This window comes from Onthophagus taurus, chromosome 3 (assembly GCF_036711975.1).
Source record: "Onthophagus taurus isolate NC chromosome 3, IU_Otau_3.0, whole genome shotgun sequence".
Taxonomy (NCBI): domain Eukaryota; kingdom Metazoa; phylum Arthropoda; class Insecta; order Coleoptera; family Scarabaeidae; genus Onthophagus; species Onthophagus taurus.
In genome coordinates this window covers 20428202-20449067 of record NC_091968.1, presented here as the reverse complement: position 1 = coordinate 20449067, position 20866 = coordinate 20428202, and the positions used below count along the sequence as shown (strand labels likewise).

At 36.1% G+C, this 20866-nt stretch overlaps 2 protein-coding genes across 2 annotated transcripts; both read left to right on the top strand.

The window, feature by feature from the left end:
- The first annotated feature begins 6014 nt into the window (after positions 1 to 6014).
- LOC111429375 (glycoprotein-N-acetylgalactosamine 3-beta-galactosyltransferase 1-like) lies at positions 6015 to 6964 on the top strand. Its single transcript, XM_071195279.1, has 3 exons — positions 6015 to 6318; positions 6369 to 6507; positions 6568 to 6964. The coding sequence occupies exons 1-3, from the start codon at positions 6015 to 6017 to the stop codon at positions 6962 to 6964; spliced, it is 840 nt and encodes a 279-aa protein (XP_071051380.1).
- A 6115-nt stretch (positions 6965 to 13079) lies between these two features.
- LOC139429509 (glycoprotein-N-acetylgalactosamine 3-beta-galactosyltransferase 1-like) lies at positions 13080 to 14351 on the top strand. The gene is made up of 5 exons (XM_071195278.1): positions 13080 to 13235; positions 13286 to 13746; positions 13796 to 13934; positions 13997 to 14191; positions 14244 to 14351. The coding sequence occupies exons 2-5, from the start codon at positions 13343 to 13345 to the stop codon at positions 14349 to 14351; spliced, it is 846 nt and encodes a 281-aa protein (XP_071051379.1). The 5' UTR covers positions 13080 to 13235; positions 13286 to 13342.
- The last annotated feature ends 6515 nt before the right edge of the window (positions 14352 to 20866 follow it).

Below are 20866 nucleotides of genomic sequence, written 5' to 3'. Positions count from 1 at the left end.
TATTCTGACCTCTCTTCTTCATCCTGATAATCATATATGATATATTCGTCCCCCAATTCCTACCACTTTCAATCATCGTATCCACATAGTCTTCGGAGGTCAGGTTCTCCCTATCTTACTTTCTACTTCCAATCGATAATCTTTTTATCCGTCGCATCTGAAGGATGTAAATTCCACATCGTCATTTTCTCTGCAATATCAACACATGATGATATCTAAAACATCCTTGTTCTGTGGTAAAGCTTGTTTCACTACTTTCACACTTTACCAACAAATCTGGTACATTTTTGTCCATCTCGTTTTTTCTTTTTTGCTCCCCTCTGCCTCACCTTGCTTCAAACCGACTCTTTTCTTGATATATAAATCTAATCCTCAAGTAGCTCCAGAACTTCATTCGATGTGATGCTCTCGTTAGTTATTCAACATTCTGTTTAACATTTATAGCATCTCTCCAACTTTTGCACTCATACCTGTTCCCCTATCATTTTGCGCTTTTCTATGCAGAGTCCGTACGTCGATCCCATGACTCTTTGCATTGCCCTTGTTGTTTTTTGACCTTTTTATACGACGTATCTTATATGTTCTCACCATCTTACGTCATTCATGAGTATTAATCCAGATATTTAATCGCTTGTCTTGTTCTTATGCTGCACTCTCCAAATTGCTGTTCTATTTTCTTCTTTGTTCTTCTGCTCTTTAATTGTACCCATTACGTTTTTTTTCTGGACCAGTTCTAATCTTATATCCTTCATCATATACATATGTTATGTGCTCCAACGTCTGATGTGCCATTTCTATCAGATCCGTTATCTTCTTGTGTTCTTAACGTTGATTGTAACTAACAGATAAATAGAAAAACGTCACTCTTCAGCTCATTAAACAGACTTTTCCATGCTTTACTTGCTTCCTTGTCTTCTTCGCCTCCTTATTCCATCAGTATATCTGTAGAACTTTTTCGAGTCGGTTAGTGTTTCTGGAATCATAACACGCGTTTTCAGGCAGTTAGTTAACTTAGGCACTTGATTAACTAAGTTTTCTTTTCTTCTCCATCTGCTCTTCATTACGTTGGGTTTCCTCTTGTAATTTAGTCTAACGCTGAAATCGATATTTAGGTGGTTGCTGAGATTTTCCTCCTCCTCTTCCACTTTCTAATTCTCAAAAGTCGCTATCTGTGTGCTTTTACGTACTGTCAAGTCGATTATGGACTCTTGCCTTTCTCTGCTTCAGGTGGGCCTATTTCCCTTATTCACCGCAACCAAGTCTCGCATTGCCCCGTGCGTGGAGTTGCAATCTCCAGCCATTATGAGCTCTCTCGCCTTATACCTATCTAGGTGTCAAGTAGCATCCGAACCAGATCCCTACGTATCTTGCTAGTACTAAATACCTCTTTCATTCTTCCCACTTATTCACTTTGATGTCTTGATTCCGTATTATTATGGCCTCAATCTTTTTCCTATTTGGTTCCATGAGGTTCATTGGTTCTGTGGATCTGATTGCGTTGAGTTGCAATATTTTGATCGGATCGTTCAGAGAACATGGCTCTGTCGAGCTTTGTCCCGCAAGATTACATTCCTTTTTTTTTCTTTTCTTCTTTCTGGTGACCTCGAATTTCTTGACTTCACTCTGCCTTTCTGCCATCTTGTTCTTCTTGTTTATTATTATTTTCCTCCAATATTTCTTCGTCTATTTCTTTTTGCTCCTGTTTTCGTGTTTCCTCCAAAACACCCTCTCTCTCCTCCGTTAGGTCTGCTTCCTGCATCACTTTGTCCTATGTCTTTTTCGATTCCTGTGTTATGGCTTTAACCTTGTTAACCAACCCACCCTAGCAGGAATCAACCCATACCTTTTATCAATGTTGTTAAGACATAGCGGAAACCAACAAAGAGTTTAAATTTACCACAACCATTATTATAGGTGTTATGCACTTCAATACAAACCTCACTTTTGTGTATTAACGAATACTTTTAAGGTATTTATTGTTAAATGAATCAAAATAAATTGAGTGCATTAATTTTTTTTGTTTTTGTATCCTTGGTCAATACCACAATTGTTAATAAATCTTATTTTTTTGTGCAAAATGCTAGTTTCATCAATGCTGAAATATTGTTTTTGGTAGTACGTTCAGAAATTATTATAGAAAAGTCTTGGATGATGTAATTTTGTTTCTTTTGATTTGCATTCCGATCGTCGCCAAATTCCACAGTTAAAGTTTGCGTATCTAAAGATAGTTAGGTTTCTGGTTGTTGGGTGGCCGAATAGCACCGGCTATCGATTTCATTTCACCTCGACTTTAGCCAAATCGAAAACGAAGTCTCTCTTAAGAGCAAAACGCCAGCCATCGTACGGTCGGCAGTTAAACTCCGCGGGTTTGACCTGCACGGAGCCGGCAGAAATTCCACAAGCGGCAGTGGAAAATTACCGGAGCGCGAGATCTAGTGGAGAAGGGAAAAGAAACGTAAGGGGATATGAACCGAACAGACACACACACACACAAACAGCAGCAGACATACGTGTTTCGCTTTGGTATTTATAGCTACAACCGACGAACGACGGCAAACTTGGGACCCGCCCGGTCGTTTCTTCGTTCGTTCGGTGCGGTTGTTTAAAAATGGGTACCCATTGGCCCCATTGGCTTTTCGCGGCAACAAGCAGTCATTGACATCTGTCGGCCGAAGCCTCGGAATCGAACCCCAACGAAAGAATGTACCGAATGCTATCGCCTCCTTCTGGCGTTAAGAGGGAGGCAAAAAATATTTTCGTCTGCGGTCGGAAGGATGGCGCACGACGGCGGCGAATGATTTCGACATGAATACGAGAAGAAGATGAAAATCGAGAACGAACGTGATCGCGCCAAACTGCTTTAATAAACGAGAAAGCGAACCATGTTGTCGGGATGAGATTAAAGAATCCGGCCGACAGATGCGTTATGTAACTCGTGAAATATGGATTTTTCATGATATTTAGCTTTTTTTATATCAATTTTATGTTTGGGGCGGACAAAAATTATGACTTTTATTGGTTTTATTATGGTTGAAGATGAGTTTAAATCATTTGTTTAAAAATAAATGTTCCAACTTTAAATTATGATTCAATTATGTTCAGACACCGAAACGTGGGCTATTTAACAAAGTATTCACAACACGAGACAATTTGAAGCCACAACCTCGAAGACTATCAATTAATGTTTTGTTATATTACTTCTACATTCTGCAATCAAACAGAATTCCACCAGACCTTGACCCTTGACGTTGGCTACAAAACCATCATTCGCAATTTTCTGAAAACTTTTTCAGGATCTAGAGGAACAATACCGGTTAGTGGAGTTTTTTGGATGACAAGCAATAGCTTTGCGCTTTTTCTACATCCTTCTAAGAGAGTGTCTGTGAAATGTGATGAGAAATTATCTCTTATCAACACCTCATAACTAAGTAAATATTTAACGTGTGGCAAATAATAACTCTGGAACCTATCTGTGAATATTTTACACCTTGGTCCAGAAAACCCAAGATTTCATACCCCAATACATCAACAGAAAAATAATACAACCAAATGTTCTCTCACCTGGTTGAGCACAAATATAATAATCCCTTACCCACCATTATTCTGTACCATAGGATAGCTCTTCGTTGAGTAATATCGTTCAAGACTATCCATTCAGAAAGCAATGCAAAGGGAGGAAATGCAGTGGTAATCCGACTTTCAAGTTACACTCATAGTTGGAACATAACTGATTCCAGACCACCAGTTTGGATTACACAGTAAACATTTTTCAAGTTAGTAGCTTACGCTATTGACAAGTTTTGGCTAGCTCAATATAACCAACTGTCGGAATTCTACCTAACTGGACTCATCTAAAGACATCAGTGTTCTACCTGAACTTCATATATATGTGACTTGTCCAAACACGACGACGTAACCTACTTGCTACTAGATTAACAGTACATGAAGCAAATAGTAAGCTATAGAAAACTTGCAGTAGGCACGAAAGTGGCAAATCACTCAATGAGTCCTTCCATGTAAATTTCACGTATTGTAAAATGGTGGACACGCCTCCAATGTAGGAATGAGTGAATACAAAGCTCAAATGGAAGGAAAATGTGAAGAAAAAACGAGAGAACTCGTTCATAATACGACAACTTAAAATAAATTATTTGTGTATAATTAGGTCCTTAAACTGATCTGGGTTTAAGATTTGGGAAGTGATAGCAACACCAAGAATATCCAGATGTGGCAAAATAAGGTGTTCCTGATGATCGTAGATGCTCTGTGGTATGTGCGAAATAAAGACTTAAACACTTACTAAAGACTTAAAAACATAGAGATATAAATATTTGAAGGTTCTTTTCGTTAAACAGGAAGTTAAACGGATGAGCTAGAAGCACGAAGATCATAACCGTTCCTGAATATTTGATAACGCTAACCTGTGATTGGACATGGACAAACTCAATACCCATTGTTTGATGGATGTGCATTAAGGACTAAAAAAGAATATCTAACACTGCTTGCATGTGCACTAGGTTTATATCACTTTTATATCACGGTTTTATATCACGGTTATCTAGGAGCTGGAAAGCTTTCACGTTAGTGTTGTCAACAGTTTCCACTTTTAGGTCCTTGAGCAGATTATCATTCAGAAACATTTGCACGATATTTGACTGGTACAACCTCAGAGTTGAATATCATAAGTCCATTTATTATACACTGAAAAAGCTGAATATCTGCCCAATTACCAGTATTTTTTTTTGTGCTTAAGTCTAAGTTCTTCATATTTTTTCTTGATATGTTATTTCCAAATGGTTTTCAATGTAGCCACAACGTTTTCTTTAAATGTAGGCAAGTCTGTTGTGCATATGAAGTAAAGAGCAAGTTCTAATACACTACTCTGTGGCACTTTTGATGGACTTTTCTCAAGCCTGAGTAACCATCATTGTGTTAGATCCTGAAATAGCATTAAAATAAATAGGATTTTAAGATTTTTGAATGTTGGGCAAGAAGAAGTATCCCAAACTTGTGGTCCAACCCCTTATGCTTTACTTTGTCAAAGACTCACACCGTATCCAGAACTATCGCTGTATTGACATCTAGTGACTTTTCAATGGTATCAGTAATTCTGTGGATCTGATCAATCAGTATCCTGTCCAATGATATCTGTCAGTGATCCATCGTTCCTTGGCTTAAGTTGACATATTTGTTCTAGTCTTTCGTTCGTTATATCTGCCCGAGCTACCATCTTCATTTCTGATCGGAGCTATTTGCATGAGAATTCTTCTAAATTTTTTGGTGAGACTCCATAGCGAATATTCGGTGCTGGAGATATCATTTTTAACTGTCATTTCACCCTCGTCCTTATTCTTTCTAATATCAGATGTAGGATTTCTTTAGGGTAGTTGTTGTCTTTTAGATTTCTCCTCATATCTGGGATATTTTGCCATCTATAACCATATATGGATCATTCCTCATCCTTATTGGATATCTTTGATCAGCCCATCTCAGAATAAAATTGTTCTTCTGTCTACAGTAGTTTCTCTGCTAGATTAACTCTTTCTTCTAACGTTATTTTGAAGCTTTCCCAATCAGTTCTTTTTTGTTGAGCAGACTTCACTTACAATTAGAGCTAATACAATCAGTGTGTGATCCGAGTTTAATTCAAAGTTGTCTTCGATTTGCATATAATTGCTTGACACTTTTTTACTGATGTAGAAATCTATCATGTATGGGATCATATTTGTGGTGATCATCTTTCTTGAATTTGTAATTTAGCATGATAGGAGATTTCTCTTTTTTAATTGTATCTTCTATGTGGTTTTTAGGGGCACCTTTTATTGGCGTGCTATCAGATGTAGTATTCTTGCGTTTCTTACAATGTTTAAATCTAGTCTACTCCATTTCTCTGGAAAGTTCTTCCTCATCCGTGTGGGCATTCCTATCAAAGTACCAGAGAGGTTGCTCTTGTTGTGTGTTTCAATCAAATATGATTTTTGAAATTCAATTAATCAATGTCATATTAGTAAGTCATGTTAAATTTAACTGACATCAAAATCCATTTAATTATCCTCATTTTTGGTGTGATTATCGGAATCGTTTCAATTTTATTTTACATTAACCAAACGAATCAAATCGATTGTTCTTCAAAAATTAACCATCTTGGGCTCAATCGAAATGGATCAAATCAATCTGTGAATGATCGTTTAAAAAATCAAATGAAAATTTTATGTTGGGTGATGACTTGCCCTCAGAATCATTATTTAAAAGCATTCCACGTGAAACAAACTTGGGGGAAACGATGTGATGTTTTGTTATTTATGAGCTCAAAAAAAGGTATTTCAAAACATTTTTGATTAAAAAAATGTTTGATTATGTTGGTTTAGACGAAAGCTTACCAGCAATTGGGTTGGAAGTTAAAGAAGGTAGAGAACATCTTTGGGAAAAATCCCGAGAAGCTTTTAAGTATTTATATAAATATTATTTAAATGATATTGATTGGTTCATCAAAGCTGACGATGACACGTTTGTTTACAAAAAAAATCGATTCAAATTAATATTTTATTTATTAATTTACTTTTTTAGTTATGTTATCATTGAAAATTTAAGATTATTACTTCGCCAATACGACCCTAAAAAAGCGTATTTCTTAGGAAGTCTTATCCAACAAAAAAGAGTTGACCTCGCAGAATCAAATTTAAAATATATGTATGGCGGTTCTGGTTATGTTTTAAGCAAAGAAACCCTTCGGAAATACATCGAAGAATCTTTAAACGATCCAAATCTTTGTTTTAACCCGGATGTTGAAAAAAATGAAGATATGTACATTGGGAAATGCCTGGAAAATGTTGGGGTTAAAATGGTGTATACTCACGATGATTTTGGAAGGGAAAGATTTTTGCATAACCATTTAATTAATATTTTTAAAGAGTGGGGTGTAAATAAATTAATTTTTATTAATAATCGGGGGACCGGAAAGTAATATCCGATTTTTACTAGCTCTGCTTACTTTATCAATCTTATCTTATTATCTTATTTATCAAACGATCTTGGATGGTCAACCAAGGTTGGAGTGTCCAAGATTTACATTTGGATACATTTGGAGAGAGTCACTTCCTTTTGCGTTTTGGATTATCATACAGGACTTATTTTTCATTTGCTGTGATTAAGCGATCAAGAATCCTTTTGTATTGTGCCGCTGAAGTAATAAGTTGCTGTCATTGATCAGTTAGCTTTGTTATCTTTGGACAACTTATGCAGAACTCAAATCTCCTCTTTGCTTACTTTATCAATGTGATGCAAACGATCTTGGATGGTCAACCAAGGTTGAAGTGTCCAAAATTTAGCATTTTAAAATGAGCGATTATTCCTCCAAACATACAAAAGCAGTTTTTTGGGGTGTCAACCTGGCTCAGCTGTATTTCGTGGCGATTCATTCAGAGAGAGTCACTTCCTTTTGCGTTTTGGATTATCATACAGGACTCATTTTTCATTTGCAGTGATTAAGCGATCTAACAATCCTTCTTATTGTGCTACTGGAGCAATAAGTTGCGTGTGATGGATCGGTTAGCTTTGTTTTTTTCTGACAAATTATGCAGAACTTAAATCTCCTCTTTGTTTACTTTATCAATGTGATGCAAACGATCTTGGATGGTCAACCAAGGTTGGAGTGTCCAAGATTTAGCATTTCAAGATGAGCGAATATTCCTCCAAACATACAAAAGCACTTTTTTGGGGTGTCAACTTAGCTCAGCTGTACTTCGTGGCGATTCATTCGGAAAGAGTCAATTCCTTTTTGCATTTTGAATTATCATACAAGATTCATTTTTCATTTGCAGTGATTAAGCAATCAAACAATCTTTCTTATTGTGCTGCTGGAGCAATAAGTTGCTTGTCATTGATCAGTTAGCTTTGTTATCTTCGGACAACTTATGCAGAACCCAAATCTCCTCTTTGCTTACTTTATCAATGTAATGCAAACGATCTTGAATGATCAACCAGGTTGGTGTGTTCAAGATTTAGAATTTCAAAATGAGTGATTATTCCTCCAAACATACAAAAGCACTTTTTTGGGGTGTCAACCTGGCTCAGCTCTATTTCGTGGCGATTCATTCGGAGAGAGTCACTTCCTTTTGCATTTTGGAATATCATACAGGACTCATTGTTCACAAAAAATCCTTCTTATTGTGCTGCTGGAGCAATAAGTTGCGTGTGATGGATCGGTTAGCTTCGTTTTCTTCTGACAAATTATGCAGAACTCAAATCTCCTCTTTGCTTATTTTATCGATGTGGTACAAATGTTCTTGGATGGTCGACCAAGGTTAGTTAATCCATTCGGTGCCAAACCCATACATATACGTTGGGCACTGTCGTGTAGGAGCGGCCAAGCCTGTATATGTACGTTTTAGCAGTGGTAGACGTTAATATCTCCCACGGCAGTGGAAATATACTTTTAGGCTTTTTATAAACACGTTCAGACACGAATTTTTCGCGAATATTGAGAAATTTCTACGAAGTAGAGGAGAGTGCAAGTGTTGAATAGTTGAAGTATGTTTACATCTTATTGTAATAGTTTATGAAATAAATCACTCATACAAATATGGCAATGGAAACCGGAGAAGACGAGTTAGAAAATTTTATTTTGCACATTGATTGGGAAGAGGAATATTTTTCCGAATCAGAATTGGAGGTAAACTTAGCCGGCGAGGAAAGTGTTGACTCACATAATGAAAATGTTGACCCAGAATATCAAGAATTTCAACCGAACAAGCGGCAAAGACCACTCTTCTCATGGACTTCTCACCATTTTATGCCAAGCATTCATCCTTTTGATACATCGCATTCGGGTATTCGAACTGACGATTCAAGTGAAAATTCTTCCGAAAAAGATTTCTTTTTGTGTTTTCTATCGCGTGACATTATGAACCTAATAGTGCAAGGAATCGAATTCGCGACTTCAAAGCTGGAATGATGTAAATGAAAATGAGGTGTATTTATTCATAACGGTGTCAATGCTGATGACAAGGATGAAGAAACTGAAAATAAGTGAATATTGGAGTCGTAATGCCCTTATACACACTCCAATATTTGCCACATTGATGTCGAGAAATCGTTATATGTGCATTTTATCGATGTTGCACATTTGCATGCCAGCCGAAGAGAACAAGGACAACAAACTTACAATAATTCAATCATTTCTCGACAATATAAGAAGAAACTGTAAAGAAACTTTTTACCCGTTTGAAAAACTGTGTATTGATGAATCTGTAGTTGAGTTCAAAGGTAGACTAAGCTTCAAGCAATATATCCCTAGCAAACGCCATACGTTTGGTAAAAAACTTTTTTTGTAGTGTTGTTCCGAAACGGGCTATGTTTTGGATTTCATTGTGTACTGTGGCAAAAGCACAGATATCTACGAAATTCCCGATTTAGGAATATCTGGAAGTGTGGTCACAACGCTTTTGGAACCATACATAGGAAAAGGCCATAAATTATACGTTGACAACTGGTACACTAGTCCAATATTATTTGACACACTCCACCAACAAAAAACCAATGCTTGCCAACATTTCGAAAGAAAAAAATAAAAAAAAGCGAAACTTATAGCTTCTGTACGGAAATTATGTTGAGTATCAAAAGGAAAGACAAGCCGGAAGTACTAATGCTGACGACAATGCATGAGGACACTATGGTTGATACGGAGAAAGTTAATAGGATCACGAACCATAAAGAGAGAAAATCATCTTGTATTGTCGATTATAACCAAAACATGGGGCTGGTTGACAAAACAGACATGATGCCGATCAAACTAAAGAGCATGAGAAAAAGTGTTAAGTGGTACAAAAAACTAGCATTCCATTTCTTTGACATTATGTTGCTAAATGCTCAAGAATATAACATTCTTACGAAAACTGGAAAGAAACCTTCTTGGCTGATTTCAACTCAGCAGTAATAAGACAAATGATACACCAATTTCATGTACCCTCCATCAAACGAGATGGTGGTCGTCCGTCTACATCAACAAATAATCCGATACGCTTGATCGCTCGTCATTTTCCAACAATGGTACCGGCCACAGAAAAAAAGAAACATGCTTGCCGTGTTTTTGTAGTATGTTCGCAAAGAACTACAAAAACAAGGCGTCGAAAGGAGACTCGAAAGGAAGATTGAAACGTCGGATTAGTGTAGTGCCTTGCTTTCAGGAATATCACAAAATGTTAAATTTTTAGGTTTTAGGTTCTGAAATAGTTTAGTATAATCTTAATAAAAAGTATTATAATAGGTTGATTTCTTTTTTCTTTATTCAAAAACTCGGCCCGATCAGGTGTGTTTATAGAATTAATACTAGGCATCCAATGGGTTAAGAGTATTTGATTGTTTGACACGAATTTGCTTCCTCTTCCATCCTTAACGAGTCATTGTGTGAAGTTGTTGGTCTTCCTGATCGATACGAGTCGGAAAGATCAAAAACACCGGGCATTTATAGAAATACATACATGTTTGTTTGTATTGCGAACCTCAAAAAAACATACCATGCCGGATATGTACCTGTTTTGGTATTTGGCTGGCAAATCACTCTAATCTTAAAATGTCTTCAACACTCTTCCCTGTCTCTTTCCTTATTCCCGGTCAAAAAATTCCATCCCTTTTGTTCTATCCATCGCAACAGTTTTCTCACTTCCTTGTGTTGAACTTTATTTTTTGACCATCGCTTCCAGTCCTCTCTCGCCGTCCACATTCACTTCTGGCTTTCCTTACTTCCCCAGCTCTCTACCATCGGTAACGCCATCTTTTCTTTGACACCTGTTATGATTTTACCATTCGCCTTTTCCATTTTTCCCTACTCTCTGTATACTGACACTCCCATTCATAACCTTCTGACAACCTCTGTTTCATTTCTTTCCACTCCACTTTATCCAGCCATGTCTCCACCAGTCTAATCACATCAAACTTACTTTTAGATATTCCACAAAATACTTCTCTTTCTTACAAAACACCAGCCACGTTCTGGAACACCACTCTTACTACCTTATCTGCCTCCCTACCTCCTCCTATCCTTTTCGAAACTTCATCATCATTACCAATACTGCGTCTTAGCTTTTTATAGGCTGCTTGCAAAACACTGATTAAGCTTTTTTTTTAGATTGTAGATTGTTTTTCTAAAACACCTTTAACGTTTATGGGTGTTTCTGAAGAAGAAATGATTGTGTTGGAATTTTTGATTTACAATTTAAAAGCATTTGGTGTTTAATAGAAGCATTAACTTAGAATTTTCTTTTGTATCATTGAGACATTTTTGTCTGAATATAAAGAATATTTTGAATCACACTGTATAAGTCGTATTGTAGACTTCACTCACGTCCTTAGTCTCTTCAATGTACTAAAACATCTTTTAACGGAACAAGTTTTTGGCAAAAATCTCATAAAAGTAATGATTACCTTAGCTGGAAAAGATTCATTTTCTTTTAAAGTGTCATGAAGTGTTAAGTTTGTTCAAGACTAGTAGGATGGACAGCGGGTCGCTAATTATGTGTTGGAGGTGACAGGGAGAATTCGGAGAGAATTACTCAAGTTTGGATTGACGTTAAATGACGCTTCAGGCACTAACAGAAGATATGCAAATCCAAGGTAGTGTGTGGTCATTGTGCAGAGAAGGGGCATAATGCTGGAAGCTTCAGTGTGTATGAATTGCAAGAAAAGGAATAACCATACTCAACGTGGTCCAACTCGCGAGAGAAAACGATGTGCATGTCCTGATGGTACAGCAACCCTACAGCACCCTGAGGAAGGATGTATACAGAACCGCAGGGAAATAGAGGTTATGGTGTTAGGTAGTGGTACCATACATTGATTAGGCTTTGTTAGGTTGAAGTATGTTTAGGGTTGAAGATATGATTGGTACAGAGAATTCCGTTGTAGTGGAGTGTGAGGGAGACGTGAATGGTTGGGTATGGATGCGTATGTGCCCGCCCACAGGCGATTTAGCTTCGTCACTGCGTAAGGCAGAAGTCGTGAAGGACACGATATCCGGCGTGGAGTGACACTTTATATGAAGAACCAACATTCCTGTCCAGGACCGGATATAGCTAGATTAGTATCACTGTTACGAGTAGAGGTATAGATTCGGACTGGAACATTCTGGACGAGATATCTCTGAATGATTACAGGATAGTTCAGTAGAAGGTGTGTTTGGATGTTAGTAAGGGTAGTGTGTTAGGGAAATCGTTTAGTTTCAGAAATGTTGATTGAGATGATTTGGCAGCCGTCAGGAGTAAAAACTCTTCCCTGTTTCTTTCCTTATTCCCGGTCAAAAAATTCCATCCCTTTTGTTCTATCCATCGCAACAGTTTTCTCACTTCCTTGTGTTGAACTATTTTTTGACCAGTCCTCTCTCGCCGTCCACATTCACTTCTGTCTTTCCTTACTTCCCCAGCTCTCTTCCATCGGTAACGTCATCTTTTCTTTGACACCTGTTATGATTTCGCCATTCGCTCTTCCCATTTTCCCTACTCTCTCTGTATACTAACAGTCCCATCCATAACCTTCTGACAACCCCTGTTTAATTTTTTTCCACCCCGCTTTATCCCGCCATGTCTGCACCAGTCTAATCACATCAAACTTACTTTTAGATATTCCACAAAATACTTCTCTTTCTTACAAACACTAACCATGTTCTGGAATTCCACTCTTACTACCTTATCTGCCTCCCTACCTCCTCCTATCCTTTTCAAAACTTCACCATCATTACCAATACTGCGTCTTAGCTTTTCAATGGCTGCCGGTATTCTCCGCAGTACTTATCTCATATCGAACTAACTCCCTGAGGATCTCTCTACCACATAGTTTGTCACATTCCTGTCCCTCCTCCAAGTCTTGAAAATCACGTTCACCTCCTTTTTGAACTCCTCCCAGGTTATTCCCCTCTCACATATCTATATCCTTCTATATTTCTTCTAGCATCACCTCCTCATCCATTTCTTTTCCACATGTAGTACTAATATGAGCTGATAGATGACAAAATCGTCATGCGCATAAACGACATTACTTTTCTGTCCCCCTACTAATATAATTTACTATTTAATTCATTTTTAGGATGTAGAATGTTGTAGTGATTATTTAATCACAATGCATTACATATCACCGAAGCAAATGTACATCATTGATTACTTTTTGTACTCATTTACTTTGCAAGGAGTTAATTTTGTGCAGGAAATTTTGGATGATAGAGGAAAATTACCTTATAAACCCGCCAGGTCTTTATTATTTTAATTAATTCAAAAAATTCTTTCAAAATTTCTTTCAGAATTTTAAGCAGACTTGGTTAATTAACTGTCAAAGTCAATTTGTCACCCCCAAAACAATGTTTGAAATCACCAAAATCATTTTAACATTCCTTTTTGGATTAATAATTGGGTTTATTTTAACGCTTATTTATTTTCCGTACTTACAAAATAAAAATGAAAATTCCCCCACAAGAATAGATCCTTCCCAATTATTATTAGAAACCGAAAATCGAATGGAATCTGATATAACCTCATCAAAAATCGCCGTCTTATGCTTGATTATAATCTTCGATTTAAATAATTATTATAAAATGGAACAAATTAAGAGTACGTGGGGGAAAAGGTGTAATTTATTAATTTTTTATGAATATGAGAATGTTGATGAACCTTCGAAATGGAATGGATTCGTTTCTGGGTTAAACCACGTTTATGATAATTATTTCGATTATTTTGAGTGGATTCTTTACACAGATTTAACGACGTAATTAATAAATAATTAAGTTAATTAATATTAATTAATGATATTCTAGATATGCAGTTCTAGAAAATATTAAATTTATGCTTCAAGATTATGACGAAAATATTCCTTATTTATTTTACTCGCAAAGTTTAGGAGATGATCAAATTGGGATTATTTTAAGTAAAGAAGCTTTAAGGAGATTTATAAATGTTCTTATCAAAACGTTTTTTTTTGCCAAAGAAAAAATAAATAATTTTCTTTTCGTTTTTAGGAACCAATTAATCAAATTACCAATAACCAAGATATTTTTAAATACTTAAAGACTTATTTAAGTGCTTTAGGGGTTAATATAAAGGATACGTACGATTACAAAATGAAAGATACATTTTTAACGATCAATTTTGTTGATAAATATATTGATAACATGATTAATTTTGATAAACAACGAAGAATAAAATGTTTAAATGTAAATTATTGATGTAAATTAATCATAAAACACTGATTAAGCTTTTTTTTAGATTGTAGATTGTTTTTCTAAAACACCTTTAGCGTTTATGGGTGTTTCTGAAGAAGAAATGATTGTGTTGGAATTTTTGATTTATAATTTAAAAGCATTTGGTGTTTAATAGAAGAATTAACTTAGAATTTTCTTTTTATCATTGAGATATTTTTGTCTGAATATAAAGAATATTTTGAATCACACTGTATAAGTCATATTGTAGACTTCACTCACGTCCTTAGTCTCTTCAATGTACTAAAACATCTTTTAACGGAACAAGTTTTGCTGGAAAAGATTCATTTTATTTCAAAGTGTCATAAAGTGTTAAATTTGTTCAAGACTGGTACGATGGACAGCGGGTCGCTAATTATGTATTGGAGGTGACAGGGAGAATTCGGAGAGAATTACTCAAGTTTGGATTGACGTTAAATGATGCTTCAGGCACCAACAGAAGATGTGCAAATCCAAGGTAGTGTGTGGTCATTGTGCAGAGAAGGGGCATAATGCTGGAAGCTTCAGGGTGTATGAATTGCAAGAAAAGGAATAACCATACTCAACGTGGTCCAACTCGTGAGAGAAAACGATGTGCATGTCCTGATAGTACAGCAACCCTACAGCAACCTGAGGAAGGATGTATACAGAACCGCCGGGAAATAGAGGTTATGGTGTTAGGTAGTGGTACCATATATTGCGAATCGCCCGCCCACAGGCGATTTAGGTTCGTCACTACGTAAGGCAGAAGTCATGAAGGACACGATATCCGGCGTGGAGGGACACTTTGTATGGAGAACCAACATTCCTATCCAGGACAGGATATAGCTAGATTAGTATCACTGCTACGAGTAAAGGTATAGATTCGGATTGGAACATTCTGGACGAAATATCTCTGAATGATTACAGGATAGTTCAATGGAAAGTGTGTGTGGATGTTAGTAAGGGTAGTGTGGTAAGGAAATCGTTTAGTTTCAGAAATGTTGATTGTGGTGGTTTGGCAGCCGTCAGGAGTAGAAACTATAGGCGGAAAATTATAAGACTGGAGATAGTTTTGTGATGCGTGGAGTGACACTTTATATGGAGAACCAACATTCCTGTCCAGGACCGGATATAGTTAGATTAGTATCACTGCTACGACGGGAGGTATAGATCCGTACTAGAACGTTGTGAACAAGATATCTCTGAGTAATAAGATAATTGAACGGAAGGTGTGTTTGGATGTTAGTAAGGGTAGTGTGTTAAGGAAATCGTTTAGTTTCAGAAATGTTGTTGAGGTGGTTTGACAGCCCTCTGGAGCTGACTGGAGGTAGTTGGGATATATCTGTATAGTTGTGTAATTGTTTGAATGAAGTATGCCAGGAGATGTTACGAAAGCCAAGAAAAGGTAAATCGAGGAAACAGAATGACAGCTAGACGAAAATGTCAGGATAATAGAAAGGGATAGCAGCAAGTGGGAATTGGTAGAACAAGGGAGTGATTGTCAGAGCAATAAGATCGGCTGTTGAAAGATAATGGCTGGGGAGATGTTTGAATAGCATCCAGGAACAAAGCCAGCAAGGCAATGGTAGCTGGCGTGCATGAGGGTGAATTGTGTATGACAAGGGATCTAACCATCAGGAAGCTATTCGAGAGGTTCTTCTCGCAAGAAGTCGAAGGCGAGGGCAAGACGCTCCAGAGAAAGATTAGAAGCGAGGTGGTCAGCAGAGTGGAAGGGTATAGATGTAACAAGAGAGATTGGGAAATAGAGAGGCTGATTCAGGTGCATGGAGTTATAGGGAAACACCAAAAAATAGGATAATTAATAATAGGATAACAATGTATTTCATTTAAAAAAACATTGAATCATTCAAACAAAAAAATAAACCTGATGATAGTTACATGAAAACGAAACGTCGGAGAAAATTTCTAGTTGTGTCATGACATTTTTCATAAAAGTGAGCCTTAAGAATGTTTTTCAGATTCACGAAAAAACGAAAAATAGAGAAGTTATAGGCAAAAAACGAAAAAGTCATTATTTTGTTTTTCGGCCATATCTTAAAAACTAAAACGGCTAGATCCAAAAACTGAGTTGAAAAATGATGAGCTTTGAAGATACGTTGAAGATACGCAACTTTGGGGCCAAAGTTTTTTAACCATTTCTGTATCTCGTATGGTTTCTAAGATCCCAATGGTGGGGGTCGAATTTGAATTACTCTGTATAGTGCTTGCGGTGAGACTGTTGAATTTTGTGGAGTGATAAAGGACTAATTCAGGCACTAGACGGTTTGGTGGGAGGTATGAGGAGAATCAAGGAGAATGGCTTGTATGAAGTTTTGGTAATGAGGTGCCAGGAATGTTGAGATCTTTTGAGAGGATGGAATGTCCAAGGTGTACACTAGGTGTACACGATTGAGAGTTTTTAGTAGTAGAGAGTTGAGAGGTGAATTTATTCAGTATAGGATGGATCGAGACTATCACAGAGATCGAGCCTGGACCTGTTTATGAATACGTGGAACGTATGAGTAGTTTATTAATGTCAGAAGATAGAGCGTAGATATGGAATTATATGGAAGGAATGTGAGGGCTGGGCTGAGAAGTGTAACGTCGAGTGAGGAATGGATGGTGAACAAGATTAGGTGTCAGCGTGTGGTGGTAGATGTATCGTTGCTCGTTATTGAGCACGTGAAGTATGGTAGCGGTTACAGTGCGCTTGTGCTAGGAACATTAGTGGGAATGGCTGGGAAGGAATGAGATGTGAATACGGGCAAGTGACGCAGGAGTCACCAAACCCCATACTTCCCATCATTCTTTCTCTACATTCTTTCCTCCTGTGGTCGCTACACTCCAGTAAAATATGCTGGAGATTTCGTGCTAACTACAGTTGCGATACAGCATTAACGCATATAGGCTTACAGGATTAGTTCTGCTAAACTACAGTACTACCGTCAATCATAGGATGTTGTCAGCTGTCTTATCCTTTATTGGGTTTAATGATTCTGCTGTGAGCATGATTGATAGTTATGTGTCAGACAGACAACAAGCAGTTAATTAGGTGATCGGAGATCTGAACTGCAAGACTTGAAGTCAGGATTGCCACAGGGTTCTATCTTGGGACCTCTACTGTTTTGTATCTACACTTCTAATCTTGCGGCAGTTTTGAAATATTCAGAGTCACATTTTTATGCGGACGATTCCCAAATCTATCTATCGTTGTTGCCTACGGACATGGCTACTGCTCAAGTTAAATTGAGAGAGGACATAAATAATCTGATAGATGTATCCAAAAACACTCGTTATGGACTCGAACAATAGACTCGAATCTTAGGTTCGAAACAACGATCCTGGACAAAACAAAAATTTCATTTGCTGCTTTGAAGCTCATATATAGCATGAGGAATATTTTAAATCGCAGCACAAAAGTTATGCTTTGCGATTCCTTAGTGTTGAGCCATTTTAGCTTTTGTGATACAGTATATCATAGTTGTCTGAATTCAAAAACATCATAAAGGATTCAGAATTCATGTCTCCGATTGATTTTCGGGCTTCGATAAGGGTGCCATGTCTTACACAGGCTGATCGATCTTGGGTGGCTCAATATGTTTAACCGTATGGTTTCATTTTATCATAAGTTACTGTTGCTTAAATGTCCATCTTATTTGTATGATAAGATTACATTCCGTACTGATGTCCATAGCTTAAATGTTCGAAGCAAGGGTATTGTCACATCACCGCTACATGTTACTACATTATTTGAGAGATCATTCTCTTACAACTTACCTAAATTTTATAATAGCTTAGGCCAATCATTGAAAATGTTGAGCTTGCCGGTGTTTATAGTAAAGATCAAAACATTGAACGATTATCTTAACTTCGCCCTTGCCAACGAGTTAAATTTATATTACTTTTTGTGAAATTCCATTCTAATAAAGTATTATAATTTTTGGCTTCACCTGTATCGGTTATTAAAAAGAAGCTAGACGTATCAGAATATTAGAAATAGCTAAACAACTCCTATGTAACAATGAAGAATCTATGAATCTGATGCCTTGCATGCAAAAACTATTTCAAAATCATTGCTTCGTGGTTTGGGTCTTTGAAGTCTGCGTCCTAGCTAGTTGTTGTCCAAGAGTTGGATGGCTTCCTTATTGATATGATGATGAAATCTTTGTTCTGAATTTCTTCTTTCACCGTAGCTTCTCCAAGATCTCTGTGGAGGTTGCTATTCATTATGTACCTTTAGTCTATAATACCTTGTTCTGAAACCTTTGCATAATATTGATGTTACTTTCTTTAGCACAACCCCATAGATGTAGGCCATAAGCCAAAACTGGTTTGATGATTTGCTCATAACTCGGCAATCTATATACATTATCAGCATAGTATCAGCATAATTTAGTTCCAGTTCTAACTGCATCTTTCCATTGTAATTTAACATCCAAGTTCATTCCTAAATACTTGACAGTATTTGTATATGAAATGGAAGCTGGTCCCTTTTAACATAATATTTCGCTAAGCTATTGGTTTAGTATTTTGTTTTGACTTCGTCATATCATCATCTTTTCAAATTTACACCTTATCTTATTAATTATTATTAAATATTTTAATCAATTTTAGAAAATCACACAACATTTTCTGTAACTTTAAACTGTCTTTACGTACTCTAGCGGTTTCTTAACGATTCTAAAACGACGTTATAGAATTTTTAACGGTTTTAAGCGACCGTAAAAAGGTTAAAAGCTTTGAAACGTCAATAACGGCCTTCTAAACGTTTAATTTTTAATCGCTTTTATGGGAATAATAACAGTATTTTTTTATAAATTTATTTTATATAGATATTAGTCACAAAATAATGCTAGACGAGTTTATTCCCCTTAAAACAAATTTATTCATTTCACTTTCATTTTACTATACATAGTGTTGTTAAGTTATAAATAACCTCGACTATTTCTAGTATGATATAGAGAAATGTGGATTAAAATTAGAAGCTACTTTTGTTGCCAAACGAAATAAAGCGGAATGCGGATCGCAAACTATGATGACAGCACGAACTTTAACGTTATCTAACCATCCCAAAATCGCACGTAACACTTGTTTGTTATTCTTTTTCGCTATTTCCATTGTTGATGTTCAAACATTATTTGTGTTTGACAAATAATTTATTTTTTTTTTATTTTTTGCGATAATTCTAACGTCATGATTAATAAATATTTTTGAAAGGAATCGTTTCGATTTTGACGACACGGTTCCAATTATTATCATCTTAATTGTGGTAAGTAGAAACGCAAAATTGCCGGTAATTCGTCAAAGGACACCGATGATAAACGTCCTCACAATTTGTTTAAGACGAATTTGTAACGACTTAGTTTCGACTTTGACCTCCATCTCAACGGTAGTTTTTTGACCAATTTAAATTTGAAATATAAAATCTTGTAAAAAAAACAATAAATTTAAGCGCCCATGACCTACTTTCAAAACTTTGTAGTGATGCACTTATTGAATAATTTTTTGGCATAGCACTGATGGTTAAAATAGCTTTAAGGTTGGCTGAGAAAACTTTTTGGTTTGTTTAATCAAATTTATTGCTTGTTTTGATTCGGAAATTATCTTGTATTTTTGTTTTAGAACGTTATCTATTATATAATAGATATTGTTCGTATTATTAACTCAGTACTATTGTTACTCATTCATTGTCTATTTATGGAGGTTGTATTTATGGATCAATTAACTGTACCGTTATTGTAGTATTTGTTTTGTAGTAGTGTTGTTTATATTACTATACTATCATTGTTTTAACTATTTGGATTAGATTAGAGATGTACAAATAGATTAAATTTTATATTGTCAAATTTTAATCTATTTGCCAAAAAGTCGCCAATTAAACTTATCAAAAACTACAAATAAGAGACTATCTGGCGAGATTACCATAGAAAAGCATAAAATTAACATGAAGTTATCACCAAATGAAGTTATTGAAAATATTGAAACCAACGTGACACCCACATAAAGTTGTGTTACCAACAATTTTGCGAGATCCCTGCTTCAAAATATAACATTTATATATCAAATATGTGATGTTTTATCTAAAACGCTTAAGAGTAATGAAAAATTTCGTTATAGCCATGATTCGTCATCATTATCATTGACTCAATTACACCCTATATTCATAACAAGATCTTCAAAGACACAGAAATGTCAGTCTGTGTCATAACGCTGTATTTTTGATGCCACCAAGATGCGACATGTCTCTTGGTACAGTTACCCCTATTTTAAAATTTTCTAAAAGATGAAAGAACGAAAACATGGCATGAACTATTTCCAAAATCAAATCCTAAACCCAACTCACTCAATTAATCAATTCCAAAATTCCATATAGACGTTAACTTAGGTTGGAATTTGAGCTTTATGTAAAGATGGAGATGAGTGTAGTGGAATGGATTGGGTTTGGAATTATGGAACTGAGTTGAATTATGGTTGTGCTTCCAATAATCTCCACCGAAATAATTTCTTGCAGAAGCTTTATTATAAGCAGTTATATCATAACCGAGCTGACACAGAAATCTGAATTTTAGAATTATGATTTTCTTAGTATCTGATATCAACAGCTGAGTAAGAAACTGTTCTATAGGCAATTATCATCTATCATTATCATTATCAGCTATAACTCAGTAT